This window comes from Mustela nivalis (assembly GCF_964662115.1).
Source record: "Mustela nivalis genome assembly, chromosome: 5".
Lineage (NCBI taxonomy): Eukaryota > Metazoa > Chordata > Mammalia > Carnivora > Mustelidae > Mustela > Mustela nivalis.
Genome location: NC_139024.1, coordinates 30,171,902 through 30,198,827, shown reverse-complemented (window position 1 = coordinate 30,198,827; position 26,926 = coordinate 30,171,902). Strand labels below are relative to the sequence as shown.

General features: G+C 34.2%; 1 protein-coding gene and 1 pseudogene across 2 annotated transcripts in view; one reads left to right on the top strand and one right to left on the bottom strand.

The window, feature by feature from the left end:
- Positions 1 to 26,926, bottom strand: part of ASCC3 (activating signal cointegrator 1 complex subunit 3) — a 338,051-nt gene that overhangs the window by 227,562 nt on the left and 83,563 nt on the right. The window contains exons 9-10 of the mRNA XM_082731866.1: positions 16,658 to 16,858; positions 16,063 to 16,203 (exon numbers count right to left, since the gene is read on the bottom strand). Coding sequence (XP_082587992.1) covers positions 16,063 to 16,203; positions 16,658 to 16,858 — 342 coding nt within the window. The remainder of the gene's footprint in view (positions 1 to 16,062; positions 16,204 to 16,657; positions 16,859 to 26,926) is intronic.
- LOC309865501 (sorcin pseudogene) lies at positions 20,450 to 21,039 on the top strand (annotated as a pseudogene). Its single transcript has one exon. The product of its transcript is annotated as a sorcin pseudogene (transcript).

The following is a 26,926-nucleotide window of genomic DNA, read 5'->3' as shown; positions in this document are numbered from 1 at the left end:
AATTTAAAAAGTAAAATGTTGGTCCCTACAATATTGTTTTGCAATTTTCAACATTAAGCATTGACACCAATTTTTCAAAACTTAGTGGGCTATTTTATTTCTATTATATATGTTGTATTTTTTAGTACAGATTTCTAGCCAATCATGCACAGTCCTTGATTTTTCTTTTTTCTTTTTTTAAAGATTTTATTTATTTATTTGACAGACAGAGATCACAAGTAGGCAGAGAGGCAGGCAGAGAGAGAGGAAGGGAAGCAGGCTCCCCACTGAGCAGAGAACCCAATGCGGGGCTCGATCCCAGGACCCTGGGATCATGACCCGAGCCACAGACAGAGGCTTAACCCACTAAGCCACCCAGGTGCCCCTTCATTTTTCTAATAGGACATTTGGAAACTATAAATAAGCATCCAAGAAAGAGTTAAATAAACCATATTATATCCATACAATGTTGTATATTACCTATAGAAAAGGGCTCTCCAGGACCCCTGGGAAGTTGGAAACAGATATCTCAACTTTACAGTTGCGAATTGTATCAAAATTGGTTCAGAATCAAGAAAGCTTCATATATGTAAACACTTCCTTAAAATGAAGCCCAGAGACTGTAAGCCTAAATTCTATGACAGGGGAGTGGCTTAGCAGTGATTGGTTTTGTTGACTTTTTGGCAGGACCCTCTGTATTCTGGAACTACACCCGTCCTATAACAAAAGAAAAAACATGTTTGCACATACACTGCTTCAGCTTCTATTCTCTACACTGCCACAATGCTTCCTTTAAGCACTACCCTGTCACTGTCCAATAGAACTTACTATGATGATAATAATGTTCTATGTCTGCATTATGTAATTTGATAACCACTGGTGATTACTGAACACTAAAATGAGGCTAGCGCAAATGAGAGACAAATTTTAATTTTATAAAGTTTTATTTAATTTCAATTACAAAGTCACATATGGCCAGTGGCTACCATATTGAACAACAGTGCTCCATATTCCCAATTTAATAAATGAGGAATACATGGTTTGTATTGAATACAGCAGGTCTGTATGTGTGGTCCTTTCACAACCACTGGTAATCCACTTAGTATGGCCAGTTAATGTCATTAAAATTGTTGTAGATATATATCTACTAACACAAATCACTGTTTATGGTATGTTGTTAAATAAATAAGATATAAGGTAATTTACTTGTATGGTTTTATTAAAAGAAATCTAATGCTTATTAAGAAATCACACGCCAAGCACTATTCTAAACAATCCACACGTATAAAGTCAATTAACTTTAACTTACCATTATGCCATACTCCCTTTCATTAAATATACAAATATAATATATCTTAGTACGAAAATGAGAAATGGAAAGCATATACTTGTAATAAATTGGTATGTTACATTATTTTTGTTTATTTTTAAATTTCCTGTGCTGAAAGAATATGTGTTGAAATGACATAAAAGCAATAAAAAAGTAAAGTATTAAAAAGAAATTAAGAATAGATAGGATCTATAATCCTTGGGTGTTGTGGGAAACTTTCCCCTATTTTTCAAAACATTTCAAATTTCTCTTCAGCTAGTCTTGCATTGCCATTAAAGCAATGTTTTCAGGGGCTGCAAGTTCTGCAAAATAACAAAAAATAAACAGCTACAATCCACTATTTAACACTTATATAACCTGTTCTCTCTCTACTCTGTGGATACCACATAAAGTTGCACAGTAACGGGAAGATTTATAAAAGGTAACCAAAACATACAGAATTTATATGGAAATAAAACCTGAAATAACCAAAACAACTCTGAAAAAATAAAAAAAAAAAAGACGAAGTAAAAGGATCACACTACAAGATTTCAAGACACATGATATAGTTAGAGTTATCAAGACAGTGATAAACACACAAAATCAACAGAACAGAACAGAATCCATGAAGTAGAGCCACATATATATGGGCAACTGGTTTTTAATAATAGTGTGATGGTAATTCAATACAGAAAAGATAACCCTTTTCTTTTTTTTTTTAAGATTTTTATTTATTCATTTGACAGACAGAGATCACAAGCAGGCAGAGAGATAGGTAGAGAGAGAGGGAGAAGCAGGCTCCCCGCTGAGCAGTGAGCCCAATGCATGGCTCCATCCCAGGACCCTGAGACCATGACCTGAGCAGAAGGTAGAGGCTTTCAACCCACTGGGCCACCCAGGCGCCTCAAGATAAGCCTTTTCAACAAAGGGTGCCAAAATAAGTATCCATATGCAAAAACAATGAACCTCAATCCTTACTTCTACCTTTCACAAAAATCAACTCAAAATGGGTCATAGCCTAAAACTAAGAGTTAAAACTATGAAATTTCTAGAAGAAATCATAGGAGAAAATAATTACTTATCTTGGGCTTAGGAAATATTATTTAAATGGGACACAAAAAGCATGAACTATAAAAGAAAAAGTCAATAAATTAGGACTCTAGAAAAACGAAGTATCTGCTTTTTGAAAGACATGGTTACAAACATGGAAGGCAAGTCATTAACTAGAAGAAAATATTGCAAAGCACAGAGTCAACACATGATTTGCATTTAGAGTCTTACCTATCTTGTGACTCAATAATAAGACAAACCACCCACTTAAAATACTTCAAACAAGGCAAACAATTTGAAAAGACACATCACCAAAGAAGATATACAGATAGCTAAAAGACACATTAAACGATGCTCAACATCATTAGGGAAATGCAAATTAAAAAAAAAAAAAAAGAGATGTTACTACATGCTCACTAGGCCAACTAAAATTAAAAAGAATAACCATAAAGAATAACCATATAGGTGTTAAAACAGGATATGAAGGAATTGGAATTTTCATATACTGCTGTTAGAAATGTAAAATGGTACAGCCATCTACAGTTTCATAGTTTCTACAAAAGTTAAACATGTATCTACCATATCCCCAGCAATTCTATTCCTAGGTACTACCTTCAAAATGAAAGCCATATGTCCACATAAATAGTTGTACAAGAATGTTCACAGCAGCTTTATTTGTAATAGGGAAAAGTAGAACCAAGGCAAAAATTCATCAGAATTGAATGGATAAACAATCTGTAGTATATCCAATGTAACACAGAAGTAACAAGGAATGAACCATTAATAAATGCAACAATGTGGATAAATATGAAAATAATTATGTTGAGTGAAAGAAGCCAGTGAGAAAGGTACACACTATGTGAACCCACTTATGCAAAATTAATGAAAATGTAAACAAAGCTATAGTGACAGAGAGCATTTCAGCGGTTGCCTAGCGATGGCAGTTGTGGAGGAAGAGTAGAAAGTGAAGAAAATTTTAGGGCTGATGAATACTCATTCATTGTGTTGATGCTTTCACTGGTATACACATATGTCAAAACTGTTTAAATTGTGTTCTTTAAAAATGTACAGATTTTTGTACATTAGTTATACCTCAATAAAGCTAAAATAAAATGTTTAAAGATCAGTATACATGCATTAAAAATAACATGTAGTAGTCTCTGGTGCTTTCTTTAGAATATGATTTTTATTTTCTTTTCTAGTAAGAAATTTAGGAATGAATCTCAACTTTAGGAATGAATGCATAGCTTTTATCTTTTAATAAAAACAGTCAAAATTGAACACAAGAGCCTTCTTTTAAGCCAAGCCTATAAGAGGTCTTCTCCCAGGATCAATTCCACAGATTACTGTCCTTCCAAAGGGAAAAGTCAAAGGATCCCACTTCAGCCAAATAAATACTATTTATACTTACTATGTTGTCATTTCTAACATGGAGGGAAATCATCAAATTTTTCTCTTCTCTTTGATTCTAATGGGTATAGTTTGAAGAGTCAATGTAGCATAAATTATCAAGTGTATACTCTGGGGTTATTACTCATGAGGTACAGTGGGTAAGATGCAGTGTAAAGAACCCAATAAAGCAGCAGAAAGGGACGGAAGGACAACTATGCGCAAGATACTATCTTAAAAAATTTTTGCATATTATTTCAAATAACAACAGTAAAACATTTTGAATGTTTTATTTTTCTATAACTTGAGTGAACAAAGCACTATATCATGATAATGTTTTTAACACAAATAGGAAAGACTAGAGGGCATTGATATTCTTTTGGATTCGGCTTTTGAGGCCAAGACCTGCCTTAAACACAGGTGAATCCAGAATACAAAGCACTATGACTTACACTGGATAAGGTGCTTAATAGTTCTTTAAAATATAAAAAAAGAAGTATTTACAACATGTAAATTGAACAATAACGAGAATTAGAATACCACAGGAAATAATTTTTGTTGGTTATTTTATTTTTTAAACTTAGCAGTTCCAAGATCAGCTTGCATTTAGATTTGCTTTGAAGAGGAGAAGAGGGAAAAAAGAGTTATAATCAAGAATACTAATAACTGGATACTCCATGGCTCATCCTACGAGTAATTCTAGGGGGGATTATTACATGCATGCCTATCACATAGCAACAGATAAGACAAAGAAGACTTTTAAGGGGAATACATCCAATCACTCTCTGAACTCAGAGAAATAGAAGTCTATGTTGATGGTAAAAACTGAAGAAGGCATTTGTGATAGTTTGATAAATGTCAGTGTAAAGGAATCCCTTAACTTGTAGTACATGAGGAATCAATCCAAGCACTAGAAGAGAAAGGTTTGTTCTTGACACTATCCACTTAGTTTCTGAGATATCCCATTTGCTTTCTCCTCAGTGTCCAATCCACCGTGAGTGAATGAGTAAATAAATATAAGTAAATAACAATAAATAAGCTCTTAAGTAAAAGTCACCAGAAATGTACAGTTAACTTAGTGTATTCAATAAAAGGAACACTGTGTAGCTACCAAATGCCATGCAATATGAACAAATACTCAATGATATGCAAATATGTTTACTGGAAAAAGTATAACAAAATAATATACAATCAACTTTCATTTTTTAAAGTTTTATATATTTGCCTAGAAAAACGATTAAAGAGGCTATATGCTAAACTTTGTAATTTTCTATATTTTTTTTCACTTCTCTACAATGAGCATACTATCCTTTTGAAGTCAGAAAAAAATCGTTAAGTATGAAAATTCTCAAAATAAAATTAACATTTAATTCACTCTGATCTTAAAAAAGTGTCACAGAGCTCCAGTTATAAAACTACACAAGAAAACATATGGAAAATGACATTTGGGATACAAAATGGTCTAAACTACAGTATCTCACATAATGTATATCATACTCCATTAAGGCATGCCGTCTAATGTTCTTGTGACTTTGATAATGATAATCCAAGAAAAACAAGCAGTAAATGTTTCTATGTGATGATTTCAACCAAGGTTCAAATCAATGTACATTCAGCTTTCTTTATAAAACCTATTTATGGCTGTAGAGGCACAAAGCTCTACAAAAATATGATTTCATATATGCCAGTTTTGATATATAAAAATAATTTTTACAGACATGCATAAACTACAAATTCAAAAGAAGCTACTTAGATCAGTCACAGAAATTACAGAAACCACAGCTCCCTACAATTCCTAAAATTAACCAGCTGTGTGCTGCATTTTTCGTTTACAGCAACTTCGTGATTCTGATGCAGTGTTTGTGAGACAAGAGCCTTTTTGAAAATAATTGCCTGCACTACTGACTAAAATAACTGCCCCAAACAACGGAAAACTGGCTTTCAAATCAAGAACTACTTGAACATAACAAATTGCCCTAACCTATCAAGCTCTCAGGATCTCATAAACCTGTATTTTCTCAGATGTCACACCATATCAAATTATGGAGAAAAACATAAACATTTGGTATTGTTCAAGAAAGTATTCAAATTAACATAGAATGTTTTCATTCAGCAGATTGTTTAAGCAGGTATTTTAAAAAATCTCAGAGGTAAGTGACAAGAATAAATCCACAATTTCAAAAAAGAAATACAAAAAAGGATGTAGAAATTCTTACGTTTCTGCAGATGCCTTGGGGGAAGAAACCTGATGTGTCTGAATTATGATGTCCCTATCCTATCAAGGTACCCTAGTTTTAGAGCAACTGTAAAGTAAACTATGTCTGCCAAGCTAATCCAGTTTTCCCAGAATTATCATGTATTTCTGCCTATATGCCAATAATCTATGAAAAATGGAAGCTGTATCATAAGATTCATGAAAAATATTTACCCTGGAGTTTTCAAGAATCATTTTAATTTCTACAAAATCAGAATCTCACTGATCAGATCTTCATCGCTTCATAATTGCACACTTTTGACTGAATAAAGTTTATGAAACTTTTTCAACTGTTTTGCATCATAGCTAACAATATAACGATTCAATATATAAGTGAATGCCTAATAATATATACTTCATCACTCTTATATAAAACATTTGATTTTCAACATGAGAAAGCAACCAGCAAGTGTCAGCCCAGTGCAGTTAAAATCTATAGTGTGTTCTTCTAACTAAAATTGAGGGCCAATTAAAGTATGTACAGATTTTAATGGCTGATTTATCCAACAAAGAGACTCCAAGATTGTAATTCACAGTACCCTCTCCTTTCAAAAGAATGGTTAACTTGGCTACGATTGTTTCATCTGAGTGGAGTGAACTATTACAACAGACTATACAAATTTTTATATTTTTGTGTTTATCTGCATCCCCAATTTAAATTCCTGTGATCAGATTTTCACTAGTCTACGATCCAAACATGCCTGAGAACACCACTCTTTAGGCCATTCCCTCCTGCTCACCTCTAAGTCCAGGTTTAACACATTAAATCTACCTCAAGGTCAATGATTCATTCATAGGACCAATAAAAATATTGCTGACCTCAGTTTTTCACTTAAATTACATAAAATGAAACAAAGCAGAATTTTAAAAAATTGTAATAAAATGTTATGTCTCAAAAACTGAAAATCAGTTTTAATAGTAAAATGGCCCCATTTTATTCCTATATTGCTTAGCATTAGTTTTAGAAAATAAAACTGAAATGCCTATCATAAGTTTGTTTCAAGGCTTAGGATGCACCACAATTACATTATTTCCTATTTTATCCTAGAAGAGTTCCTTTTCCAGGGTTCTAAATTTCTGACAAATAGGCAACAAAGGGAAGGCCACAAATTAGGAGATGCTATTGAAGATTTGTTTTATTAGATTACTGATTTTTCTCTCTTTAAGGGCCCTTGAGAAACATTTTTGTCTGTTATTCTCAAGAATGGCTTCTCTTAAGCAAATGGTCATTGTGATGTATAAAATTGGTCAAACCTTCCTCAACTTTGTTAAATGTATTATTGTATTAGCATTTGTTCTTGGCTTCTCTATTTAACCTGGTCTTTATTTTCCTTTACCCTACTACCTCTCTTACCTAACCTTTAGTTTATATCATTTTGCTGTTCTCTGTGTGTGTGTGTGTGTGTTTTAATACACTCCTATAAAAAAATTAAATCTTTTGCAGAGCAAAGAAGACAAAGTTAATGAGATTCAGGAAATCCTAATCTCTAGATAGAGAGCATTTAACACATTTCACCAGATACATTAGGAATTACATAATGAAAACCCACTAAATATCATTATATTTCAAATTCCAGGAATGTTTCTAGAGTCCTTTTGGACTACTCTGTCCTTGCAATTCAGTTATATTTATAAACTTCAACAATCTTCCCATGTTCAACATATTTAAAACCAAACTCACTATTCTTAGAAGTTATTTTATCCTCTGATGTGCTCAGATACAAAACTGTCTGCTGAGAAAATATTAACTTGTTATATTACATCTATTTACCTTCCCATCTGTCAGAATTACCTGACAAAACATTTAAAGCAACTGCCAGAAAAATTCTTCTGGGAGCAGTTTCGATCTTACTTGACATCATTGGGGGAAAAAAAAAAGCCTCAGAAAAGAAAAACCAAACAGAAAGTTTAAAAATGAAAACTGTAACAACCTAAATTAAAAACTCACTGCAAGAGCTCAATAGCAAGAATACAGACACAGATGAAAATCTGTGGACTCAAAGATAGATCAATAGAATTTATCAAATCTGAACATCAACGAGAAAATAGGTTTAAAAAAATGAACTGATCTCAGCATCCTGTGGGACTGTAACAGAAGATCTAACATTCTTATCCAGGGAGTCCAAGGAGAGGAGAAAGAATGATGGGCTGAAGAAAGAGAAGTTCAAAGTGTCCCAAATTTGACAAACCTACAGACTCAAGAAGCTAAACAAACACTAAACAGTATGAACCCAACAAATCCACAACTCGACATACCATATTCAAATTTCTGTAAACTAGAAACAGAGAAAGAATCTTAAAAGAAACATGTTACCTACAGAGGAAGAACAATTTGAATGACAGTGGCTATTTCTCTGGAAACCTTGGGAGGCCAGAAAAAAGTGGCGTATTTTTCAAGCGTTGAAAGAACTGACAATGTACAAGTCTGTATCCAGCAAAAATATCTTTCAGGAACTGAGATGAAATAAAGACATTCTCAGATTTTATACAGAAAGTAGCAACGGTAAATTAAACATATAACACACAGATATGCAGGTAAACCCCAACACATGATGTAATTTCTGACCCATTTTTCCAACTCCCCTTTGTTCCTACCTTTACTCCTAAGTATCTGTATATTCTCAATACAATAAAAACCGTCATGAGAGAAGAGTGTATCAGGGGAGTGTGACAAGAGCACATGCATATGCACACCACACATAGTCTCCCAACCAAGGTGGCCAGAGCTCGAAAACAGAATAATATGACAGATTCAGGGTTCTGTTTGCTGTTTCCTACACCTAAGAGATTTGAACAGAATCTCCCTACATGCACAGCCAAAAGGGAAACACAAACAAAACCTAAAATAGCTTATTCCAACTCCCAAAGTTGCACAGATAAACTCAGCCCAGCATAAGGATGAGCAAACAAATAGAAAAGAAAAAGGAGAATGATTTCAGAAGTCAGGACGCATGCTCTGCTTTAATACAAAGCCACTCCCAGGACAGGAGAAACTTTTCTAAAATTTCTGACCAGTATTTTCACTGAGGCTCAAAGGAACACTGAAGCTATGATACCAGGAAGGGATGCAGAAAGGATAATCTGAGATGCGGAATGACAGGGTGTAAGGGAAAGCACAACTGTCACATGAAACCATTAGAAGACAATGAATATTGTAAAATAACTCTTTGCAAATGATACAATTAGGGGGATAAGTGGGAAATTAAATATAGATGAAGAATATTGCATGGAACACTGACTGATGCATAAACAATGAGTCTTGGAACTCTGAAAAAATAAAATTAAAAAAATAAACATAGATGAAGAACAATGGAAAATAAAAGTTGGAAAGAGAAATTGATGTTTTCATGGATGACAAATTTACTGAGTTCTTCGAGGTTGCATGAAGTGGTTTTTCAGCTGAAGATGAGAGATAGGTATTTGTTGTCTACACAGACTATTTTTTCATAACAATAAATCTGAGAATTATGTAATTTTGTCTTATAATGGAAATTTTATATTCAAACCTCAATAAAATCATAACTGCTACTAGACCTGACAGTCCCTAGTGAACTACAAAGCAAATCACATCTCATATTATACTTAATTTATACAAGGTTCTTAACAAGCTAGGTAGTTGGATTTAATTCAATAAACAATAAAGAACCAATGAAAGTTTATGAGCAAGAGAATAATATGATCAGAACAGCATGACAGAGAATGTACAAATGAAATTAATTTGGTTTCCCATATTATAAAAATAAAGACAAACTAACAATACTGAAAATATTTTTTTTAAACAACAGAGGAGTTCCAAAATTATGTTTAATTATATTAATTACTGGGAAACTTATTTACCATTACAAGGGGAATCATTAAAAAGCTATTAAAATTATATAAGTGAAAAGTAAGGAAAGCAACAAATTAAAACTTCAAAAATAAAAGTTTAGTATGTCTATATTCCTAATGGTCTGCAATAGTCCTGCTTTTGCTCTCTGCAGCCCCATCTCAAATGCAGTGGTGACGGCACAGTCTATTAATCTTTGAGAATTCAAGAGAATAGATAGTAGGATAAGGTGAAGAGGTTAGTAACCACGCAGTTTCAGGTCTACAAAAAATTAGCATCAATGATAGTAGGGCTATATTTATACTGGAGCAGAATAAAGAGAAAAGATAAGAGAGGAGGTTCAATTTATAAACTATTACTGAGGCCAAGTACATGGCCCCTGCCCTTACAGAATTAACAAACATGACACAAGACACAGAGCAGATCTAGGAAAGTTCAGAAATAAGCAAAGGGTGGGGTCAGGGTAGGGAGATGTTCATAAATCTTTTGACAATATAACATAAAAATCTAAGCAGATTTTGATGTTTAACTTTCTGTAACCGTAAAGTGGAGACACTTCTCAATAACGTTCTTCTAAGATGAGTGAGGATACACATCGTGCACTTAGCAAAGTGATTGGTTCATAATTTCAATTCAAGTGACACCTCCCTTGTCTTTCCATAAATACTCTTTCATTCTCATCAACAACACAGCTAGATACAGTACAGGAGCAATCAAAATTTTATTTAAGAGTGGTCCAGATTTCTAAGACCACACCAGATCCCAAACCACAGACTTTGTGGAGTAGGTCTTACTTTATGAATATAAATAAATGGTGCTATAGAATTCAGGCAAAAAAAAGTACTCATTAGGTCTGAACTGAGTTTGGAAGAATGATTTGGACAAATGTCAATGAATAAAGAACCATATTATGAAAAAGAGAAAATGCATGAGAAAACGTATAAAATAGTAATGTTTATTCAAGAAAGTGTTATCCAAGCAATGTTACTTTAGAAAAAGCAAAAATGCTCTGTATGGCTGTAGTTTGTATTAGGAAGTAGTTGGGACCTAAAGTTTAAACAAGTTTGGTTTTCACCAGATTGTGAAGATAATCCACTGTCTTACACAGGTAGTGGTTCTCAAAATGTTTTGGCTTTGGAACTCTTTTGCGCTCTTAAAATTATTGAGGCCCCGAAGAGCTCTTGTATTTGTAGGTTTGTTCTGTCTATCCATCCATCCATTCATCCATCCATCCCTCAATTTCTTATACTAGAAAGTGAAACTGAGAAATTTTTACAACACAAAAATAGAAAGCAGTCACTTCATTAGCTGTTGATAACATCACACATTAGGCAGATTCTGGAAAACTCCACTATATACTTATGAGAAAATAAGAACGAAAAGAACATCATAATGTTACTATAAAAATAGCTGGGAGGCTCAGTCAAGTTAAGTGTCAGCCTTCAGCTCAAGTCATGATTTTCAAGGTCCTGGGATCGAGCCCTATGTTGGGCTCCCTGCTCAGCCAGGAGCCTGTTTCTCCCTCTCCCTCTGCCCCTACCACTTCTGCTGATGCTCTCTCTCTCTTTCTCTCAAATAAATAAATAAAAGCTTTGAAAAAAAATAACGTTACTATGAAAATTGGTTTTAATCTTGCTGATGTCCAGAAAGATCTTAGGAAACAGGATGTTCCTGTACCACATTTTGAGAGTTGCTGCTGTATAGTAGTAAGAATAACCAAATCAGTGCAGGGTTTAAAATTTTTTAAAAAGTCTGTTAATGGTGTGTAGAAAGACTAAAGTAGAAATATACAGAGGAAGAGCCCTGGATTTGGCACAACAATGAAATGAGACTGCCAAAGCTGAATTTATCATTTGCAGAAAATTTCTTAATGCTAGACTTGCAAGCAATAAAAGAGGAACAAACAGACTTGATTTCTTCCCTAAACTTCATTGTACCCATCAGAATACAAAATTCATTTCTTTAGGTAAGTATATCATAGGTATGGTCTCAACTACTCGAGAGTGGTTCAAATTGCAGAAAAAATTATTTTTAATAAAGACAATTTGTTAAAAGTCAAATTTTGTTACTCTATATGCCTTTATAAAACATTATGAAAGTAAAAATCACACACTAAATCCATGAGCATGTAATGTTTTTCCATTGTGTATTCTACAACTTCATTTTTTTATAAATTAATTTATTTTCAGAAAAACAGTATTCATTATTTTTTCACCACACCCAGTGCTCCATACAATTTCTTTCATAAGTGTTCTATAGTTCTCACTGTACAGATCTTTTACCTCCTTGGTTAGGTTTATTCCTAGGTATCTTATGGTTTTTGGTGTGGATTAACTTTTAAAAGAGAAGTTCAATTTTTAAAAATAAGCTTCCTACCTTCACTGCTAGGAAAAGAAAATTAGTGCTTTTGAAATATGAATAAATGCAATAATAAAAAAAAATGGGATATTGGATTCTACTTCCAGTAATGGCATATGAGCAAGTCTGTAGTATCAATCCCTGCAGATAATTATAAAATACTTGGCTGTATACAATTAATAAAAACAACTTGTGAGAAACAGGACGGCATCAGAAAGTGGTAAAAAGAGAGAAAAGTAATGTCAAAACTACAAATGAAAGGGGTAAGAATTACCTGTTTGTAAATTACTTACCTAAGAGTATGACCCCACACTCACTGCTATAGCTATAAAAAACCACAGACTCACTGACAAAATATGCCAGAAATCAGATTTCAGAGCTAGGATTCAGAACCAAAAAAGCAGCTTGAAAATTAAAATGAAAAGCCCAGCAATATGGAAACCTCCCAGATGTTTGAGTGAAAACTAATATATTTATGGGAGAAAACCCAAGAGTCCCAAGCAAAAAAGCAAGCTGACATCTGAACAAAAATCTATTTTGAAAAAGATTCAGCCACATAGAACCCAATCTGTAAGTTTGAGGCTTTTCCTAAATGAGTGGATTTCCTAAGTATGCAGAGCTCTAGTGGCTGAAAAGCAGTAACTAGAGTAGCTGAGGGTGTCAGGTGATGAAGTTTTGGGCATGCTAACCCAAAGAATCACTACAAAAAGAAAAAAAAAAGAATCACTACAAAAGAAAATATATCACTAATAAGAGACTCATATTCCTTCAAGGCAATGGGAAAAAACACAAGTTGGAAATTAACATTAATTTTAGCCAAAGTAATTAATGAAGATTCCACATATTAGTCTGTTTTTTAAAGATTTTATTTATTTATTTGTCAGAGAGAGAGCAAGAGCACACAAGTAGGGGGTGTGGTAGGCAGAGGGAAAAGCAGGCTCCCTCCTGAGCAAGGAGCCCAACAAGGGACTAAGTTCCAGGACCCTGGGATTACGAACTGAGCCGAAGGCAGATGCTCAACTGGCTGAGCCACCCAGGTGTCCCTAGTCTGGTTTTCAAAATCTAACCATATATCACAGTTAGGAAATATAAGCCAAAATATATGATGACAGAATAATAACAATATTAGTTTACTACTCAGTGTTATCACCGATAAAATATTTAACAAAATTATGTACTTTTTATAAAAAAATAAAAATTCTTTTACATTATCTCAAAATTAAAATTTTTCAATGAAAAGATCTAAATTAACAGTAGTGGAAGTACATATACATTTTAAAATTAATTTTGAAGCTGAAAATCTGAAGGAAAAGAAAGGTCAAGCTCCTGTGTCCATTACCTGAACTTATAAATATGTAGTAAAAATTCAAATAATGTTTTCTCTATGACTGATCATTTTCTTCAGTTAAAAATCTATTTATGGGGGCGCCTGGGTGGCACAGTGGGTTAAGCCTCTGCCTTCGGCTCAGGTCATGATCTCAGGGTCCTGGGATCGAGTCCCGTATCGGGCTGTCTGCTCAGCAGGGAGCCTGCTTCTCCCTCTCTCTCTGCCTGCCTCTCTGCCTGCTTGTGATCTCTCTCTCCATCAAATAAATAAATAAAATCTTTAAAAAAAAATCTATTTATGCTAACAAAGTAAATAAATCCGAGATTCTGTTATAATGTAAATGGGAAAAGATAAAGTTCTGCATACCATAAATACAAAAACTATGTTGTTGGTTCTATTACATTTTTCCTTCTGCTATCTCTTTCTGAAATACAAAATCATTTGTCAAAGTACAGCTTTTTAAAAAGCTGTCAGTGACAGAGTCTGAACATTAATATACTCTCCTATATTATTTCATAAAATAAAAAGGATATTTAAAATAACCAGATTTACATCCTGATCACTGCCTTTTATCAAGCTATAACTGAAATAGGGATCTGATCTTCACCAATAAATCTTTAAACTCTAGAATTCTTTTTTTATTGGCTGTTGTTCATAATGTTGTAATGAACATAGGATCTTTGAGACCCTAATTTCATTTCTTTTGGATATATACCAGGAGTAGAATTGCTGGATCATATGGTAGTTCTATTTTTAATCTTCTGAGGAACCTCCATGTTGTTTTCCAATGACTGTACCAATTTACATTCCCCTAAAGGTGCCCAAGAGTTCCCTTTTCTCCATGTTTTCCAGCACCTCTTATCTCTTTCCTTTTGGTAAAAGGCATTCTAACAAGTGTGAGGTGATATCTCATAGTTCTGATCTGTATTTCCTTGGTGATTAGTGATGCTGACCATCTTCCCATATACCTACCGTCCACCTGTATATCTCCTTTGGAAAAATGTCTATTCACTTCCTCTGCCCATTTTTGTTTTGTCTAGTTCCACTGAGAAATAACTGTCAAAACATTACTGTATAAGTTTAAGGTGTACAATATGATGACCTGATTTACATATACTGTGAAATGATTATCAGAGTAGGTTTAGTTAACATCCATCATCTTATGTAAATACAACATAAAGAAAAAAATTCTCTTTGTGATGAGAACTCTTTGGATCTCCTCTCTTAAAAACTTTCCTACATATCATATAGCAGAGTTAGATATAGTCATCAAGTTGTAAATTTTACCTCTAGTACTTATTTTTCTCATAACTGAAAGTGCATACCTTTTGACCAGCTTTCTCCAATTCCCCATTCCCCAAGTCATGACTTTAAACTCTAATAGTATTAATTACATATCAGGTATAATTTTTTTAAATTTATTTTCAGCGTTAACAGTATTTGTTGTTTTTGTACCACACCCAGTGCTCTATGCAATCCGTGCCCTCTCCAATACCCACCCCACCACCTGGTTCCCCCAAACTCCCTCCCTCTGCCCCTTCAAAACCCTCAGATTGTTTTTCAGAGTCCATAGTCTCTCATGGTTCACCTGCCCTTCCGATTTCCCTCAACTCCCTTCTCCTCTCCATCTCCCCTTGTCCTCCATGCTATTTGTTATGCTCCACAAATAAGTGAAAACATATGATAACTGACTCTCTCTGCTTGACTTATTTCACTCAGCATAATCTCTTCCAGTCCCATCCATGTTGCTACAAAAGTTGGATATTCATCCTTTCTGATGGAGGCATAATACTCCATAGTGTATATATAATGTTTAAAATACACATTTGATAACCAGGAAGGACAGGCAACTGTCTGCCAGAAAAGAGGCTGGCAAAGATGTCAGGCTGATCAGCCAGCATATTACCTCATTCATTCCACTCCACTGCTGAGGCTGAACTGTCCCATTAATATTTAGTTATCAATTGTTGGATTTTTTCAAAGCATTATGAATATTACCTTATTTACACATTCTACCCAATTAATGATAATCTAGTGTAGCTCTAATAATATAGTTTTTACCTATTCAGTCATAATATAAGATCCTTGTAGGTGGGAACTGTATCTTAAGTATTTTTGTTGTCATGCATTTCACCTAATATAGTGCTTTATAAAGCACATGGTAACTTCCTATTTGATGAAATAAAGAATGACTAAAAATTTTTATTATATGTTAAGCAGCCTTATAGAATATTTAGAATACTAATGGGATCATTTAAGGACCTATATATTTTCCTGCTCTTAAAATTGAAGTCGGTCTTATCCACATTCTCATTTTCTACTGTTTTAAAAGAACATTACTGTCAATGAACTTAAAATTTATACCAGGCATGTAACATTATTCAAGACACAGCAGGAATCACAGAAGTCAGAAGGATAAAATTGGACAAAACACCAGCAAAAATCTCTTTTGTAGAGGTAATATGTGATTACAAATAAAAGTATTTCATTACATTATATTTGTATTGTATTTACCTGAAAAAAAAAAAAGGATTGGTATTAAACAAAAAATACCTAAGTATACAACATACCTGAGTTCGTAAAATTTCATTTTTTGACAACTGCATATCCCCAGTCAATTCTTTCACAACAATGCCCAGTGGCTCCAGACGTTTGCTGAAGTAATTTGTCATTTCAGCTGCCAAGGCTTTCATTGGAGCAACATATACAATCTGTGCCAAAGAAACATTACCTTGATGAACGAGCAAAAACTACAAGTCATTTGTTTCAGAGCATTCAATATAAATCAAAATTTATTGTGAAATATAATTGCAGACTATAGCAGTAAAAAAATCTTAATAGCTATATCTGAAAAGTACTTACCTTTCTTAGGTAGGTGTGCAGCTATTTAAAGGACAATGGGATTCGTTTATATAGCCTCGTCGCTTTGAACACTGGTTCTGCTTCAAAGCTAAATGTATTTTCAGTGTTTCACAGGGGTAACAGGATTTTCATAACACAAATAGGGACTGCCTTACTAGTAATAGAGTAAATCAAGCAGCAATCTTTACATGACATCATTAATAATATCCTTAAAACTTTCCAGATTTCATCTAATATGTATAGCTACAAATGATTTTAATTTTATAATTTAAAAACTTGTGGTCTGACTTGTTAATTTCCTACCTTAAATTCATTCTTTTTGATAACACCTTGTTGAAAATGCTGGCGTATTTCATGTAAAACTGTAAGCATTGCAATGTTGGTCTTTCCAGCCCCAGTAGGGGCACAAATCAGCATGTTCTCATTGGTGTTGTAGGCAGTCTCAAACACGATTGACTGGATTCGATTGAGTCTCCTCATTCCTTTAAAAGCCAGCTGCCCAATCTAAAGAAAGAAAGAAAGAGAGAAAAAAAAAATGACTCATTATAAATGATGATAATGTGAAGGACCCAGACAAAATACTAAATGCAAATCTTTACTTCTTTAGATTAAAAAAAAAAAAGATGACTAATTTGTTCAGTCTCTCAATATGTCCAATATATAAACCAAAGTGTGCAGTTGAGAACTCACAACTACTATATGATTCTAAAGAATTTTGGAGTTGCATACTCACTAAATTTGAAAAATATGATAATGACACTATGTATTGTATCTTTGTACATGATCTTAAATACAAAAGAATGATAAATAACATAAGGCAATAAAATGAAACACAGGTATGTTTTGAGTTTATATAATGATATTCTAGCTTAGTAAATTGAAGATAACTAAAGTCCAAACAAGAAATTTCCTGGGCATATAAATGAATAGAAAACTCTGCTTCAACACATTATGGATTTAAAAATATCTTTTTAAATTGCAGTCATAATAGTAGGAACAATAGCTGCAGATTATATTCATTCAGAACTTACACTGTGATACATATTAATTGTGAGCACTTTGATATATTTATTTAATTCTCAAAATAATTCCATGGTATAGGTTTGTGTATATATATATATATATATGTATATTTTTTTTTTTAAGAAATTTCATTTATTTATCTGGAGAGAGAGGAAGGTAGAGGGAGAAAGCATGCATGCATGCACATGTTGGGGAGGAAGGGTAGACGGAGAGAAAGAGAGAAGCAGACTCCTGGCTGATCAGGGAGCCAGAAGCAAAGCTTGATTTTACAACCCCAAGATCATGACCTAAGCCAAAATCAAGAGTCAGATGCTCAACTGACTGAGCCATCCAGGTCCCCCAGGTACTTTTATTATGCCCTTTTAATAAAGAAGAAAATTGAGTGGTTAAATAATTTTTCCTAAGGTCTTTCATATGAAAAGTCTTGAGAAATGAAAACTACAATGTATTAGAGTAAAGAAAAAACTGGGTAAGATTAGTGATAGAAAACTGGAATGGCTAAATTGATGTCAGAAAAAATAAATTCCAAAGCCAAGAATCCTACCAGGAATAAAGACAGTCAGTTTATACTGAGAGAGAATAATTAATCAGAAGGCATAACAGTCCTAAATGCTTATATATCTATAACAGATCTTTAAAATGTATGAAGCAAAAACTCAAGACATGCAAATGAATTCAATATCCCTCCCAACACTTGACAGAACAAGTAGGCGTGAAAATCGACAAGGTTATAAGCAGACTTGAATAGCACTATGAACCAATTTGACCTACCGACATTTATTCATCTAACAGCAGTAGAATACAAATTCTCTTCAAGTGTTTGTAAAACATTTAAAAAATATACTATATTCTGGGTCATAACACAAGTCTCAATAAATTAAAAACTAGTCCATACAAAGTATGTCATCTGATCACAAAGGAATGAAATCAGAAATCCTTAACAAAAATATCCTTAGGAAATACTCAAATATTTGAAATTAAATAACATGCTTGCTAAATAACCCATGGATGAAAGAAAAAATCAATAGGAAATTAGTGAGTATTCTTAACTGAGGGAAAGAGTAAGCTCAACATATTAGAATTTGTGGATGCTGCTGACGAAATACTTAGGGAGGAATATATAGCACCAACCACTTATATGAAAAGCGATGAAAAGTTTTAAGTGGATATCTTCACCTTCCAAAATAAAAAAAGGAAAATTAAAACCAAAGTAAGCAGAATGAAGTAAATAGTAAGGATTGAAGTAGATATCAACAAAATGGAAAACAGGAAAGCTCATTCTTTGAGAATGGACACCTAAACTGATTGATCTCTAGCCAGACTTATCAGAAATAAATGAGAGAAGGCAGAAATTACTGACATCAAGAATGAGAATAGTGACATTATTACAGATGCTACAGATATTGAAGAAAATAGGTAAATATTAATAAACAACTTTATGTCAATAAATTTGACCATGCAGATGACATGAAAAGTTACTTGAGTTAGGCCAAGATGTCTTAAATATACCATAACCTATAAATGAACAAATTGATAAACTCAAGCAAAACGAAAAAAAACATAATCTTTAAGACATTACTAAGAAAATGAAAGAAGCCAGCATGGAAAACAATCTTTGTGAAGCATACATTTGGTAATGAAATATATAAAGGATTCTCTGAACACAACAGTAAGAAAGCAAAAAATCTAATTTTTAAAATGGGCAAAAGATTTGAACAATCAATTCACCAAAGAAAATACCTGGATGGCAGCACAACAAAAAGATGCTCAACATTATTAGTTATTAGGAGAATGAAAGTTAAAACCACAATGAGATAACATTACATGTCTATTAAAATGGCTAAAATTTTAAAAACTGCCCACTGCCAGTGTTGGTGAGGATGTGGAGAAACTGGCACTCATACCTATGGCTGGTAGGAATGTAAAAATAGTACAATCACTTTGGAAAATAATTTGGTAATTTTTTAAAAGTTAAACATACAATTAACATGTGATCTGGCCATATCACTTCTAGGTTTTATCCAAGAGGAAAAAAAGTACATGTACATACAAAAGGGAGTACTTGCTCTCTCTTGAGTGGATGCACTCTATCTCAAATAAATAAAATCTTAAAAAAAGAAAAAAAGAAAAACACCTGGAACTAGGTAAAAATTAGTACAGATGACTCTTGAACAACATAGGATTGAGCTGCACAGATCCATTTATACACAGATTTTTTTTATAGTACAGTACTATAAATGTATTTTCTCTTTCACATGATTTTCTTAACGTTTTCTTTTCCCTAGCATACTTTACTGGATGAATACAGTATATAATACATACAACATAGAGAATATGTCTTAATGAACTGTTTATGTCATTAGTAAGGCTTCTGGTCAATAGTAGCCTCTTAGTAGTTAAGTTTTTCGGGAGTCAGAAGTTGTATGCAGATTTGACTGCATGGGAGGTTGGTGCTCCAACCTCCAAGTTGTACAAATGGTCAACTGTAATTGCATAAAGGATAGGGAAGGATAGAATAGCAAAGATGATGAAGATTAAAAAAAAAAAAAGTAAGCCATGACCAGACTAGGAAGACCACTAAAGGTCTTTTTTTGGAAAGACAATGTGAAGGAATCAGCACAGGAAGCTGAGGTCCCGAAAAGTTAAATAACTCACTCCAGTCCACACTGCTAATAAATTGTGGAAAAGATGGGACCTGAACTCAGTTTCTCTAGTTTCGAAAACAAACCACCCAATTTACTATTTAATATTATACGATGATTTACTTTGCCCATTAATAAGACTCTACATTCATTTCAATAGAACACTGCAAAAGAATTCTTTTCTTTTTTTTAAAGATTTATTTATTTATTTATTTGACAGAGAGAGAGATTACAAGTAGGCAGAGAGGCAGGCAGAGAGAGAGAGGAGGAAGCAGGCTCCCTGCTGAGCAGAGATTCCCGATGGGGGACGCAATCCCAGGACCCTGAGTTCATGACCTGAGCCGAAGGCAGCGGGTTAACCCACTGAGCCACCCAGGCCCCCCTGCAAAAGAATTCTTAAAATACTGTTACAAGTGAGGGAGGTGGCAGAGTTTGCACCATGGTGTACCCAGGCCACTCTGGTGCTATCAGCAGGTACTACCCAGACAGGTATGGAGGGGGTCTTGGAGGACCTACATTTCCCAGACAAGCTCAGGATCCACTGTATGTTCCTTTGCTGCTGTAGCTGGACAAATAGATGCTGCTGAACTGCAGAGATGCCTGACACGGGCACTGCTGGCACAAACCTTTTAATATGGAGACTTGTCAGCTTATGAATTCAATGCTGGCTAGAAACAGGTCACGCACAATGGGTTGCAGTGAATGTTAAGAACTCTGGGCTGTTCTGAATGCCTGGACACAACAGTTCATCAGTTTTGACAGTGACTGGAGTGGAAGAGTAGATACTCAGGAACTGCAGAAGGCCCTGACCACAGTGGGATTTCAATTGAGTTCCCAAGCCATGACTTCAACAGCAAACTGATACAGCACCAATTTCAAGATCACCTTCAATCACTACATCACCTGCTGCGTCAAACTGCGAGCTCTAACAGACGGCTTTCCAAGATGGGATACTGCTCCACAAGGTGTTGTGAATTTCCCCTATATGATGATTTCATGCAGTGTGTCCTGAGTGTTTAAATCAAGAGGAGACTGTAGGAACAAACTCAACATTCCAACTGGAGTTCTCTTTTGCTCTTACTCTTTGCCTTCAGCAACGTGTGGAAACTTGCACTGTTGCTTTTCCCTGTAAAGGTTTATCACTTTATGTACACTTTATGATGTTTTTAGTGTTGATAATAAATTCTTTGGAATTTTACTAATACAATATCAGGTCTCTTACACCACTCAAAACTTCTTTCAGCCATAGTCAGTGATGCCTCATTTTCTTGTTAAGCCTCTTGTACATAAAATTTCAGTGTATAAAATATTTAAGGCACATTATATATTTTTCATTGTAAGATATTTAAAAACCTTTCATCAGACTACAGCTGTATCTTTCCTCTCCTAGAAGAGCTTTCACATGGTATTGAAAACTTTATTATGGGGTATTCTAACCATGCAGATTGGCCTTCTAAATAGGACATATTAAAGAAAATCTCACCTTCTTAATAGGACATATTAAAGAAAATCTCACCCATTCATGGCTGGGATTATCATCTGCTCACTTGGCAAATATTTATTGTGCTGCATTTATTTACTTATTATATATATTTTTTGTTTAAATGGTCAAAAGGTAGTTACACAACTTATAATAAAGATATTAGAGAGAAAATACACATTCAGATTATTTCAAACACTGATATGAATTAATTTTTAATACATGGTATAAATGTGAACCAAACTAATGCCATTTTGGACAAATCTGTCACTATGAGGGTTCCAGCACCTAAAACTTCTAGAGCACAGCCTCCTATCCCTCCAACATCTTTTTCTTTTAGTTAACCACGCAACGTTAAGTATGCCCTTGGGACATAACCTCTGGACATGCCCCCAGAGATCTGACTATGACACACACTTATTCTTAAACATTCTCCTCTTGGATTGTCCCCCCAGTATGGACTCCCAGTCTCTAGGGCTATAAAAGCAAGTGTTAAGGGAAATGGGATTGTAGAGATCTACTCCTCTTGCAGCTGCCCAAGATACACTTGTACCTCTAAGTCCCCTTAATAAGCCATTTCTTGTCAAGCTGGACTTGTCAGCCTTTATCTTCAGTCTTAGGGCTCCCATGGCCTTTAGAGGTCATTTCACATATACTTCCCTTTCAAGGAACAGTGTAATACAGAGGAAGAGGATATTAACAGGAAAGGGAGATAGGAGTCATGGAGAAACCGTAGGTCTTGGTAAAGAGCTTGGATACAAGAGAAGGTCTCTGCATGATTTCAAGTAAGGAATGACAAATGTATTTTTTAAAGGCCTACTTGGCTACTATGTGAAGAACAGATTGGGAAATTGTAGACAACTATGCCAGTAGTACAGGTGGAGGGTGATGCTGGAATGGAAAGTGAGGTAGGAGGATACAGACTACATTTTTGAGGTACAGCTAATAGGATTTGATAACAAATTAAATGTGAGAGTGGATTAAAAAAAAAAGAGACATAAATCAAAGACGACCTTTTCCCCTTAAGTAGATAGATGGCAGTTCTACTGATGCTATATAAGGAAGATTAAAAAGACAGACTAAGAGAGGAAAAGAAAAAAACACTACATTTTAAGAACTTATTATATGTCCAAATTGAAATTTCAAACAGGCAATTGCATCTGACTTTGGAGGTCAATGGAAAGTCAAGGATTTTTTTTTTTTTTAAAGAAACTAATTTTCAGGGGATGCCTGGCTGGCTCAGCTGGTTAAGCATCTGCCTTCGGATTAGGCCATGATCCCAGAGTTACTGGATCAAACCCCATGTCAGGCTCCCTGCTCAGCCTGCTTCTCCCTCCCCTCTACCTCTCTTTCCCATTTATCTGTTCTCTCTTTCAAATAAATAAAATCTTTTAAAAAAACAACAACTCATTATCAGAGAGTTACACTGACTTTCCCAAGGTTACACATTAGTAGCAGACCTAAAATAAAATGTCACATTATCCTTCAATAATAAAAATTTAAGGGTGCCTGGGTGGCTCAGTGGGTTAAAGCCTCTGCCTTCAACTCAGGTCATGATCCAGGGGTCCTGGGATCCAGTCCCGCATCAGGCTCTCTGCTCAGCAGGGAGCCTGCTTCTTCCTCTCTCTCTGCCTGCCTCTCTGCCTGCTTGTGATCTCTGCTTGTTAAATAAATAATAAAATTTAAAAAAATTAAAAAGAAAATGTAAATCATACATGTAAATTTTAACTTTCTAGAAGAAACATTCAAAAAGTTTTTAAAAATTGAAATCAATTTCATAAAAATTTTATTTGACCCAATATATTTAAAATATCTTTTCAATACATAATAAAAATTATTCTTTTTTCATAACAAATCTGAGCAATAAGTATATTTTACATTTAAAGCATATCTCAATCCAGACCAGCCATATTTCTTTTATTTGTTTTAAATTTTTTTAAATGAAATATAGTTGACATATCATATTAGTAGTTTCAGGTGTACAACATACTGATTTGATAATTCTATACATAACAACATGCCTGACCATGATATGTGTAGTCACCATCTGTCACTGTACAAATTATTATACTCTTACTGTGTTCCCTATGTTGTACTTTTCACCCCTGTGACTTACTTATTTTATATAACTGGAAGTATGTACCTCTTAATCCCTTTCACCTATTTTGCCTCTCCTTCCACCCCTACCTCCTTCAAGACTGTTCAACAGCATATGTAGTTAGTGGCTACTATATAAAACAGTGCAGCTCTAGAAGCACCCAGCTAACTTATATAATATTTAAAATATTATAAAATACCTGACAGATATATTGTCATAACATAACAGAATGAATCATAGGAAAGACTCTTAGGACAGCATACAAAATCCTAAGATGGTCTCAAAGGCCTTGCCATAATCTGAGGGTCTTGGAACTCAGAAGAGCTATTATCGAGGATGCTTCCAGGAACAGAAAGAAAATTAGTTTTATCTGACCTCTCATTCTTAATAAGGTCATCCTTAGTAAGCAAAGAAACAAACAAACAAAAAAAATGAGTAATCATTTGTTCCATGCCTTAAAGACTAGAATTAATCTTCTTTTCCAACAATGACTAAATCACTAATACTTATTTCTTTTATATATATATATATATCATACACATATACACGTAATACTTATTTCTATATTCCAACCCAGTCAACAACAGTACAGCAGTTAGGTCTAAGCATGCACCACATACTAATATACTAAACTGGTCCCGACTGAAGCCTTACTACTCACCTTTATTAAAGGTTGACAAAACTTCACCTGATCAAACAAAAATTACTTATAGTCTCTTAAGTGCTAAATGATAAATATAAGGAGTTATTTCCCTTTAGAATATGAGACTACTAGGGTGCCTGGGTGGCACAGTAGGTTTAGTGTCTAACTCAGGTCATGATCTCAGGGTCTTGAGATCAAGCCCCGTGTTGGGCTCCAAGGTCAGCACAAAGTCTGCTTAAGATTCTCTCTCTCCCTCAGCCCCTCCTGCTTGTGTTCTCTCTCTCTCTGAAAGAAAAAAAAATCTTAAAAAAAAAATGAGTGTACGAAGGGTTGGGAATTATGTTTTTCATCTTCATCCTCCTAATACCTACCATAGTACTTGGCACAAAGAAAATATTCAATTATTATTCTTTCCTGTACTTGCTTCAGCCGAGTCATTCTAATTAAACTAATTCTCATCTGCGAGCTGCATCACTGATGAATTTTCATAAATCAAGCAATACTTATGACACTCTATGTTAAGCACAATGACTAACTCCAGAACAGGAGCTAGGTATATATTATTCTGCTAACATTATTTAAGTGTGATACATGTTTTCTATCAGATATCATATAACCTAGCCAAACTATTTTTTTTCTACATTCATACACTGCAGCTTCCAGCAAAAGTAGATGTTACCTTGGACATTAGTCCCTGTTAAATTTGTTCTTGGGGGAAAAAAGGCAGTGTTTTGAAACATACTTTTACATTTTTAAAACCTTCTTGGCACTAAGATAGCATTAGAAACCCTAAAAATAATCAAATACTTAGCATGTCATAGAACATAAAAATTATGGTCAGGAATATTTAACATAATATCTTTACTGTTTATCCTCAAGAAATAATTTATCCTCAAGAAACTGCTTGGCTGATTTATACCCAATCCAAGATAAATACTTCTACCTGTATTTTTACATATTTATATCTTTTATGTAGATACAGCAACATATGCTATACATGCTATTATTTTAAAATATTATAACATCTGAGTCCAAAGATAACAAAATATCATTTCTGAGAGAGTTTCTAAAAATCAGTAAAAACTGTTTATTTCTTTATTTTAGCTGCAAAAAAATTGTAGGGAGTTCTTAGGAGACTGCAACTAGAGACTCCTACCACATATAACGAAGTTGGTCAATTAAACTCTGGTCAGTGTATAACAAGAGGTTACCTTCCACTAGTGGGTTATGAAATCAATTTAGTGGATGGTAATCAGCATTTTGAAAGAATAGAAAAGAAAAAACATAGTGCAGCATATCATATATAAGGGCAAATACTGTTACATAAAATTTTTGTGTTTGGGTGACTGAATCAATATATGAAATAATAGGGGCACCTGGGCGGCTCAGTAGGTTAAACCTCTGCATTCGGCTCAGGTCATGATCTCAGGGTCCTGAGATTGAGTCCACCATTGGGCTCTTTGCTCAGAAGGGAGCCTGCTTCTCCTCTCTCTCTGCCTGCCTCTCTGCCTACTTGTGATCTCTCTTTCTGTCAAATAAATAAAATTTTAAAAAACTAAAAAAAAAAAAAAAAAGAAGTAATAGTTTGAAACTCAATGTTATAGATAAACACTTTCCAACAAACACAAACACATTCTTTCAAAATATGACATTTCATTTTGGGAACACAGCAATCTTTCTCTAACAAATGTATATAATCTTGGGGTTAGAAATTTCACTTTTTTTTAAAAAAAAGCATATTTGCACACATAGAAACTGGTGCACTTGTAAGATTACTCATCACAAAATTACCTGTGGTACCAAATGTCATCAAGAGAGTACTAAAGTGAATAAATTATGGCACATCAATACAATAGAATTCTAGGAGGCCAGAAAAAAACTCTGAGAAGAAAAAAAAAAAAACCTCTCTGCAGAACAAGAACATTTCCTATTCTGGAAATATCTTGTTATGTGAAAAAAGTAAGGTGCAGAACAGCATTTAATATGCTATTTTTTGTTCAAATTTGGTGGGGGTGGGAGGAAGAGAATATGAATCTTTATTTAGTTGTTTTTAAAGATTCAAGATGAATACATAAATTCTAAACATAGTGGTTATTAAAGAAGGAAGTAGGGATCTGGGCAGATGAAGAACAGAGATAGAATAGGAGACTTCGCACTATTTATAGGCTTCTAGTTTTTGAAACATGATAATACCTATGCAAAAGAGACACAAAAAGAGATACAAGTGACTTCTTTAAAAAATGAAGAAGTATCTAATTAAATAGAGAATCCTAAGTGAGTGAAGTATTTCAAAAACATTTCATATTAAAAAGTTCTTCTCAAGGCGCCTGGGTGGCTCAGTGGGTTAAGCCGCTGCCTTCGGCTCAGGTCATGATCTCAGGGTCCTGGGATCGAGTCCCGCATCGGGCTCTCTGCTCAGCAGGGAGCCTGCTTCCTCCTCTCTCTCTCTCTGCCTGCCTCTCTGCCTACTTGTGATCTCTCTCTGTCAAATAAGTAAATAAAATCTTAAAAAAAAAAAAAAAAAAGTTCTTCTCATTATTCCTATTTTACCCTCCAGAGACAAAAAGATAAATTGAATTACTCTTCTGAAGACCCTTCAAATTATCTTAAATCATGTATTCCTCCACTCACTCTCCTCCCTGACATTCTATTTTTCATCTGAATACACCTAGCTACTCAAGGGTAT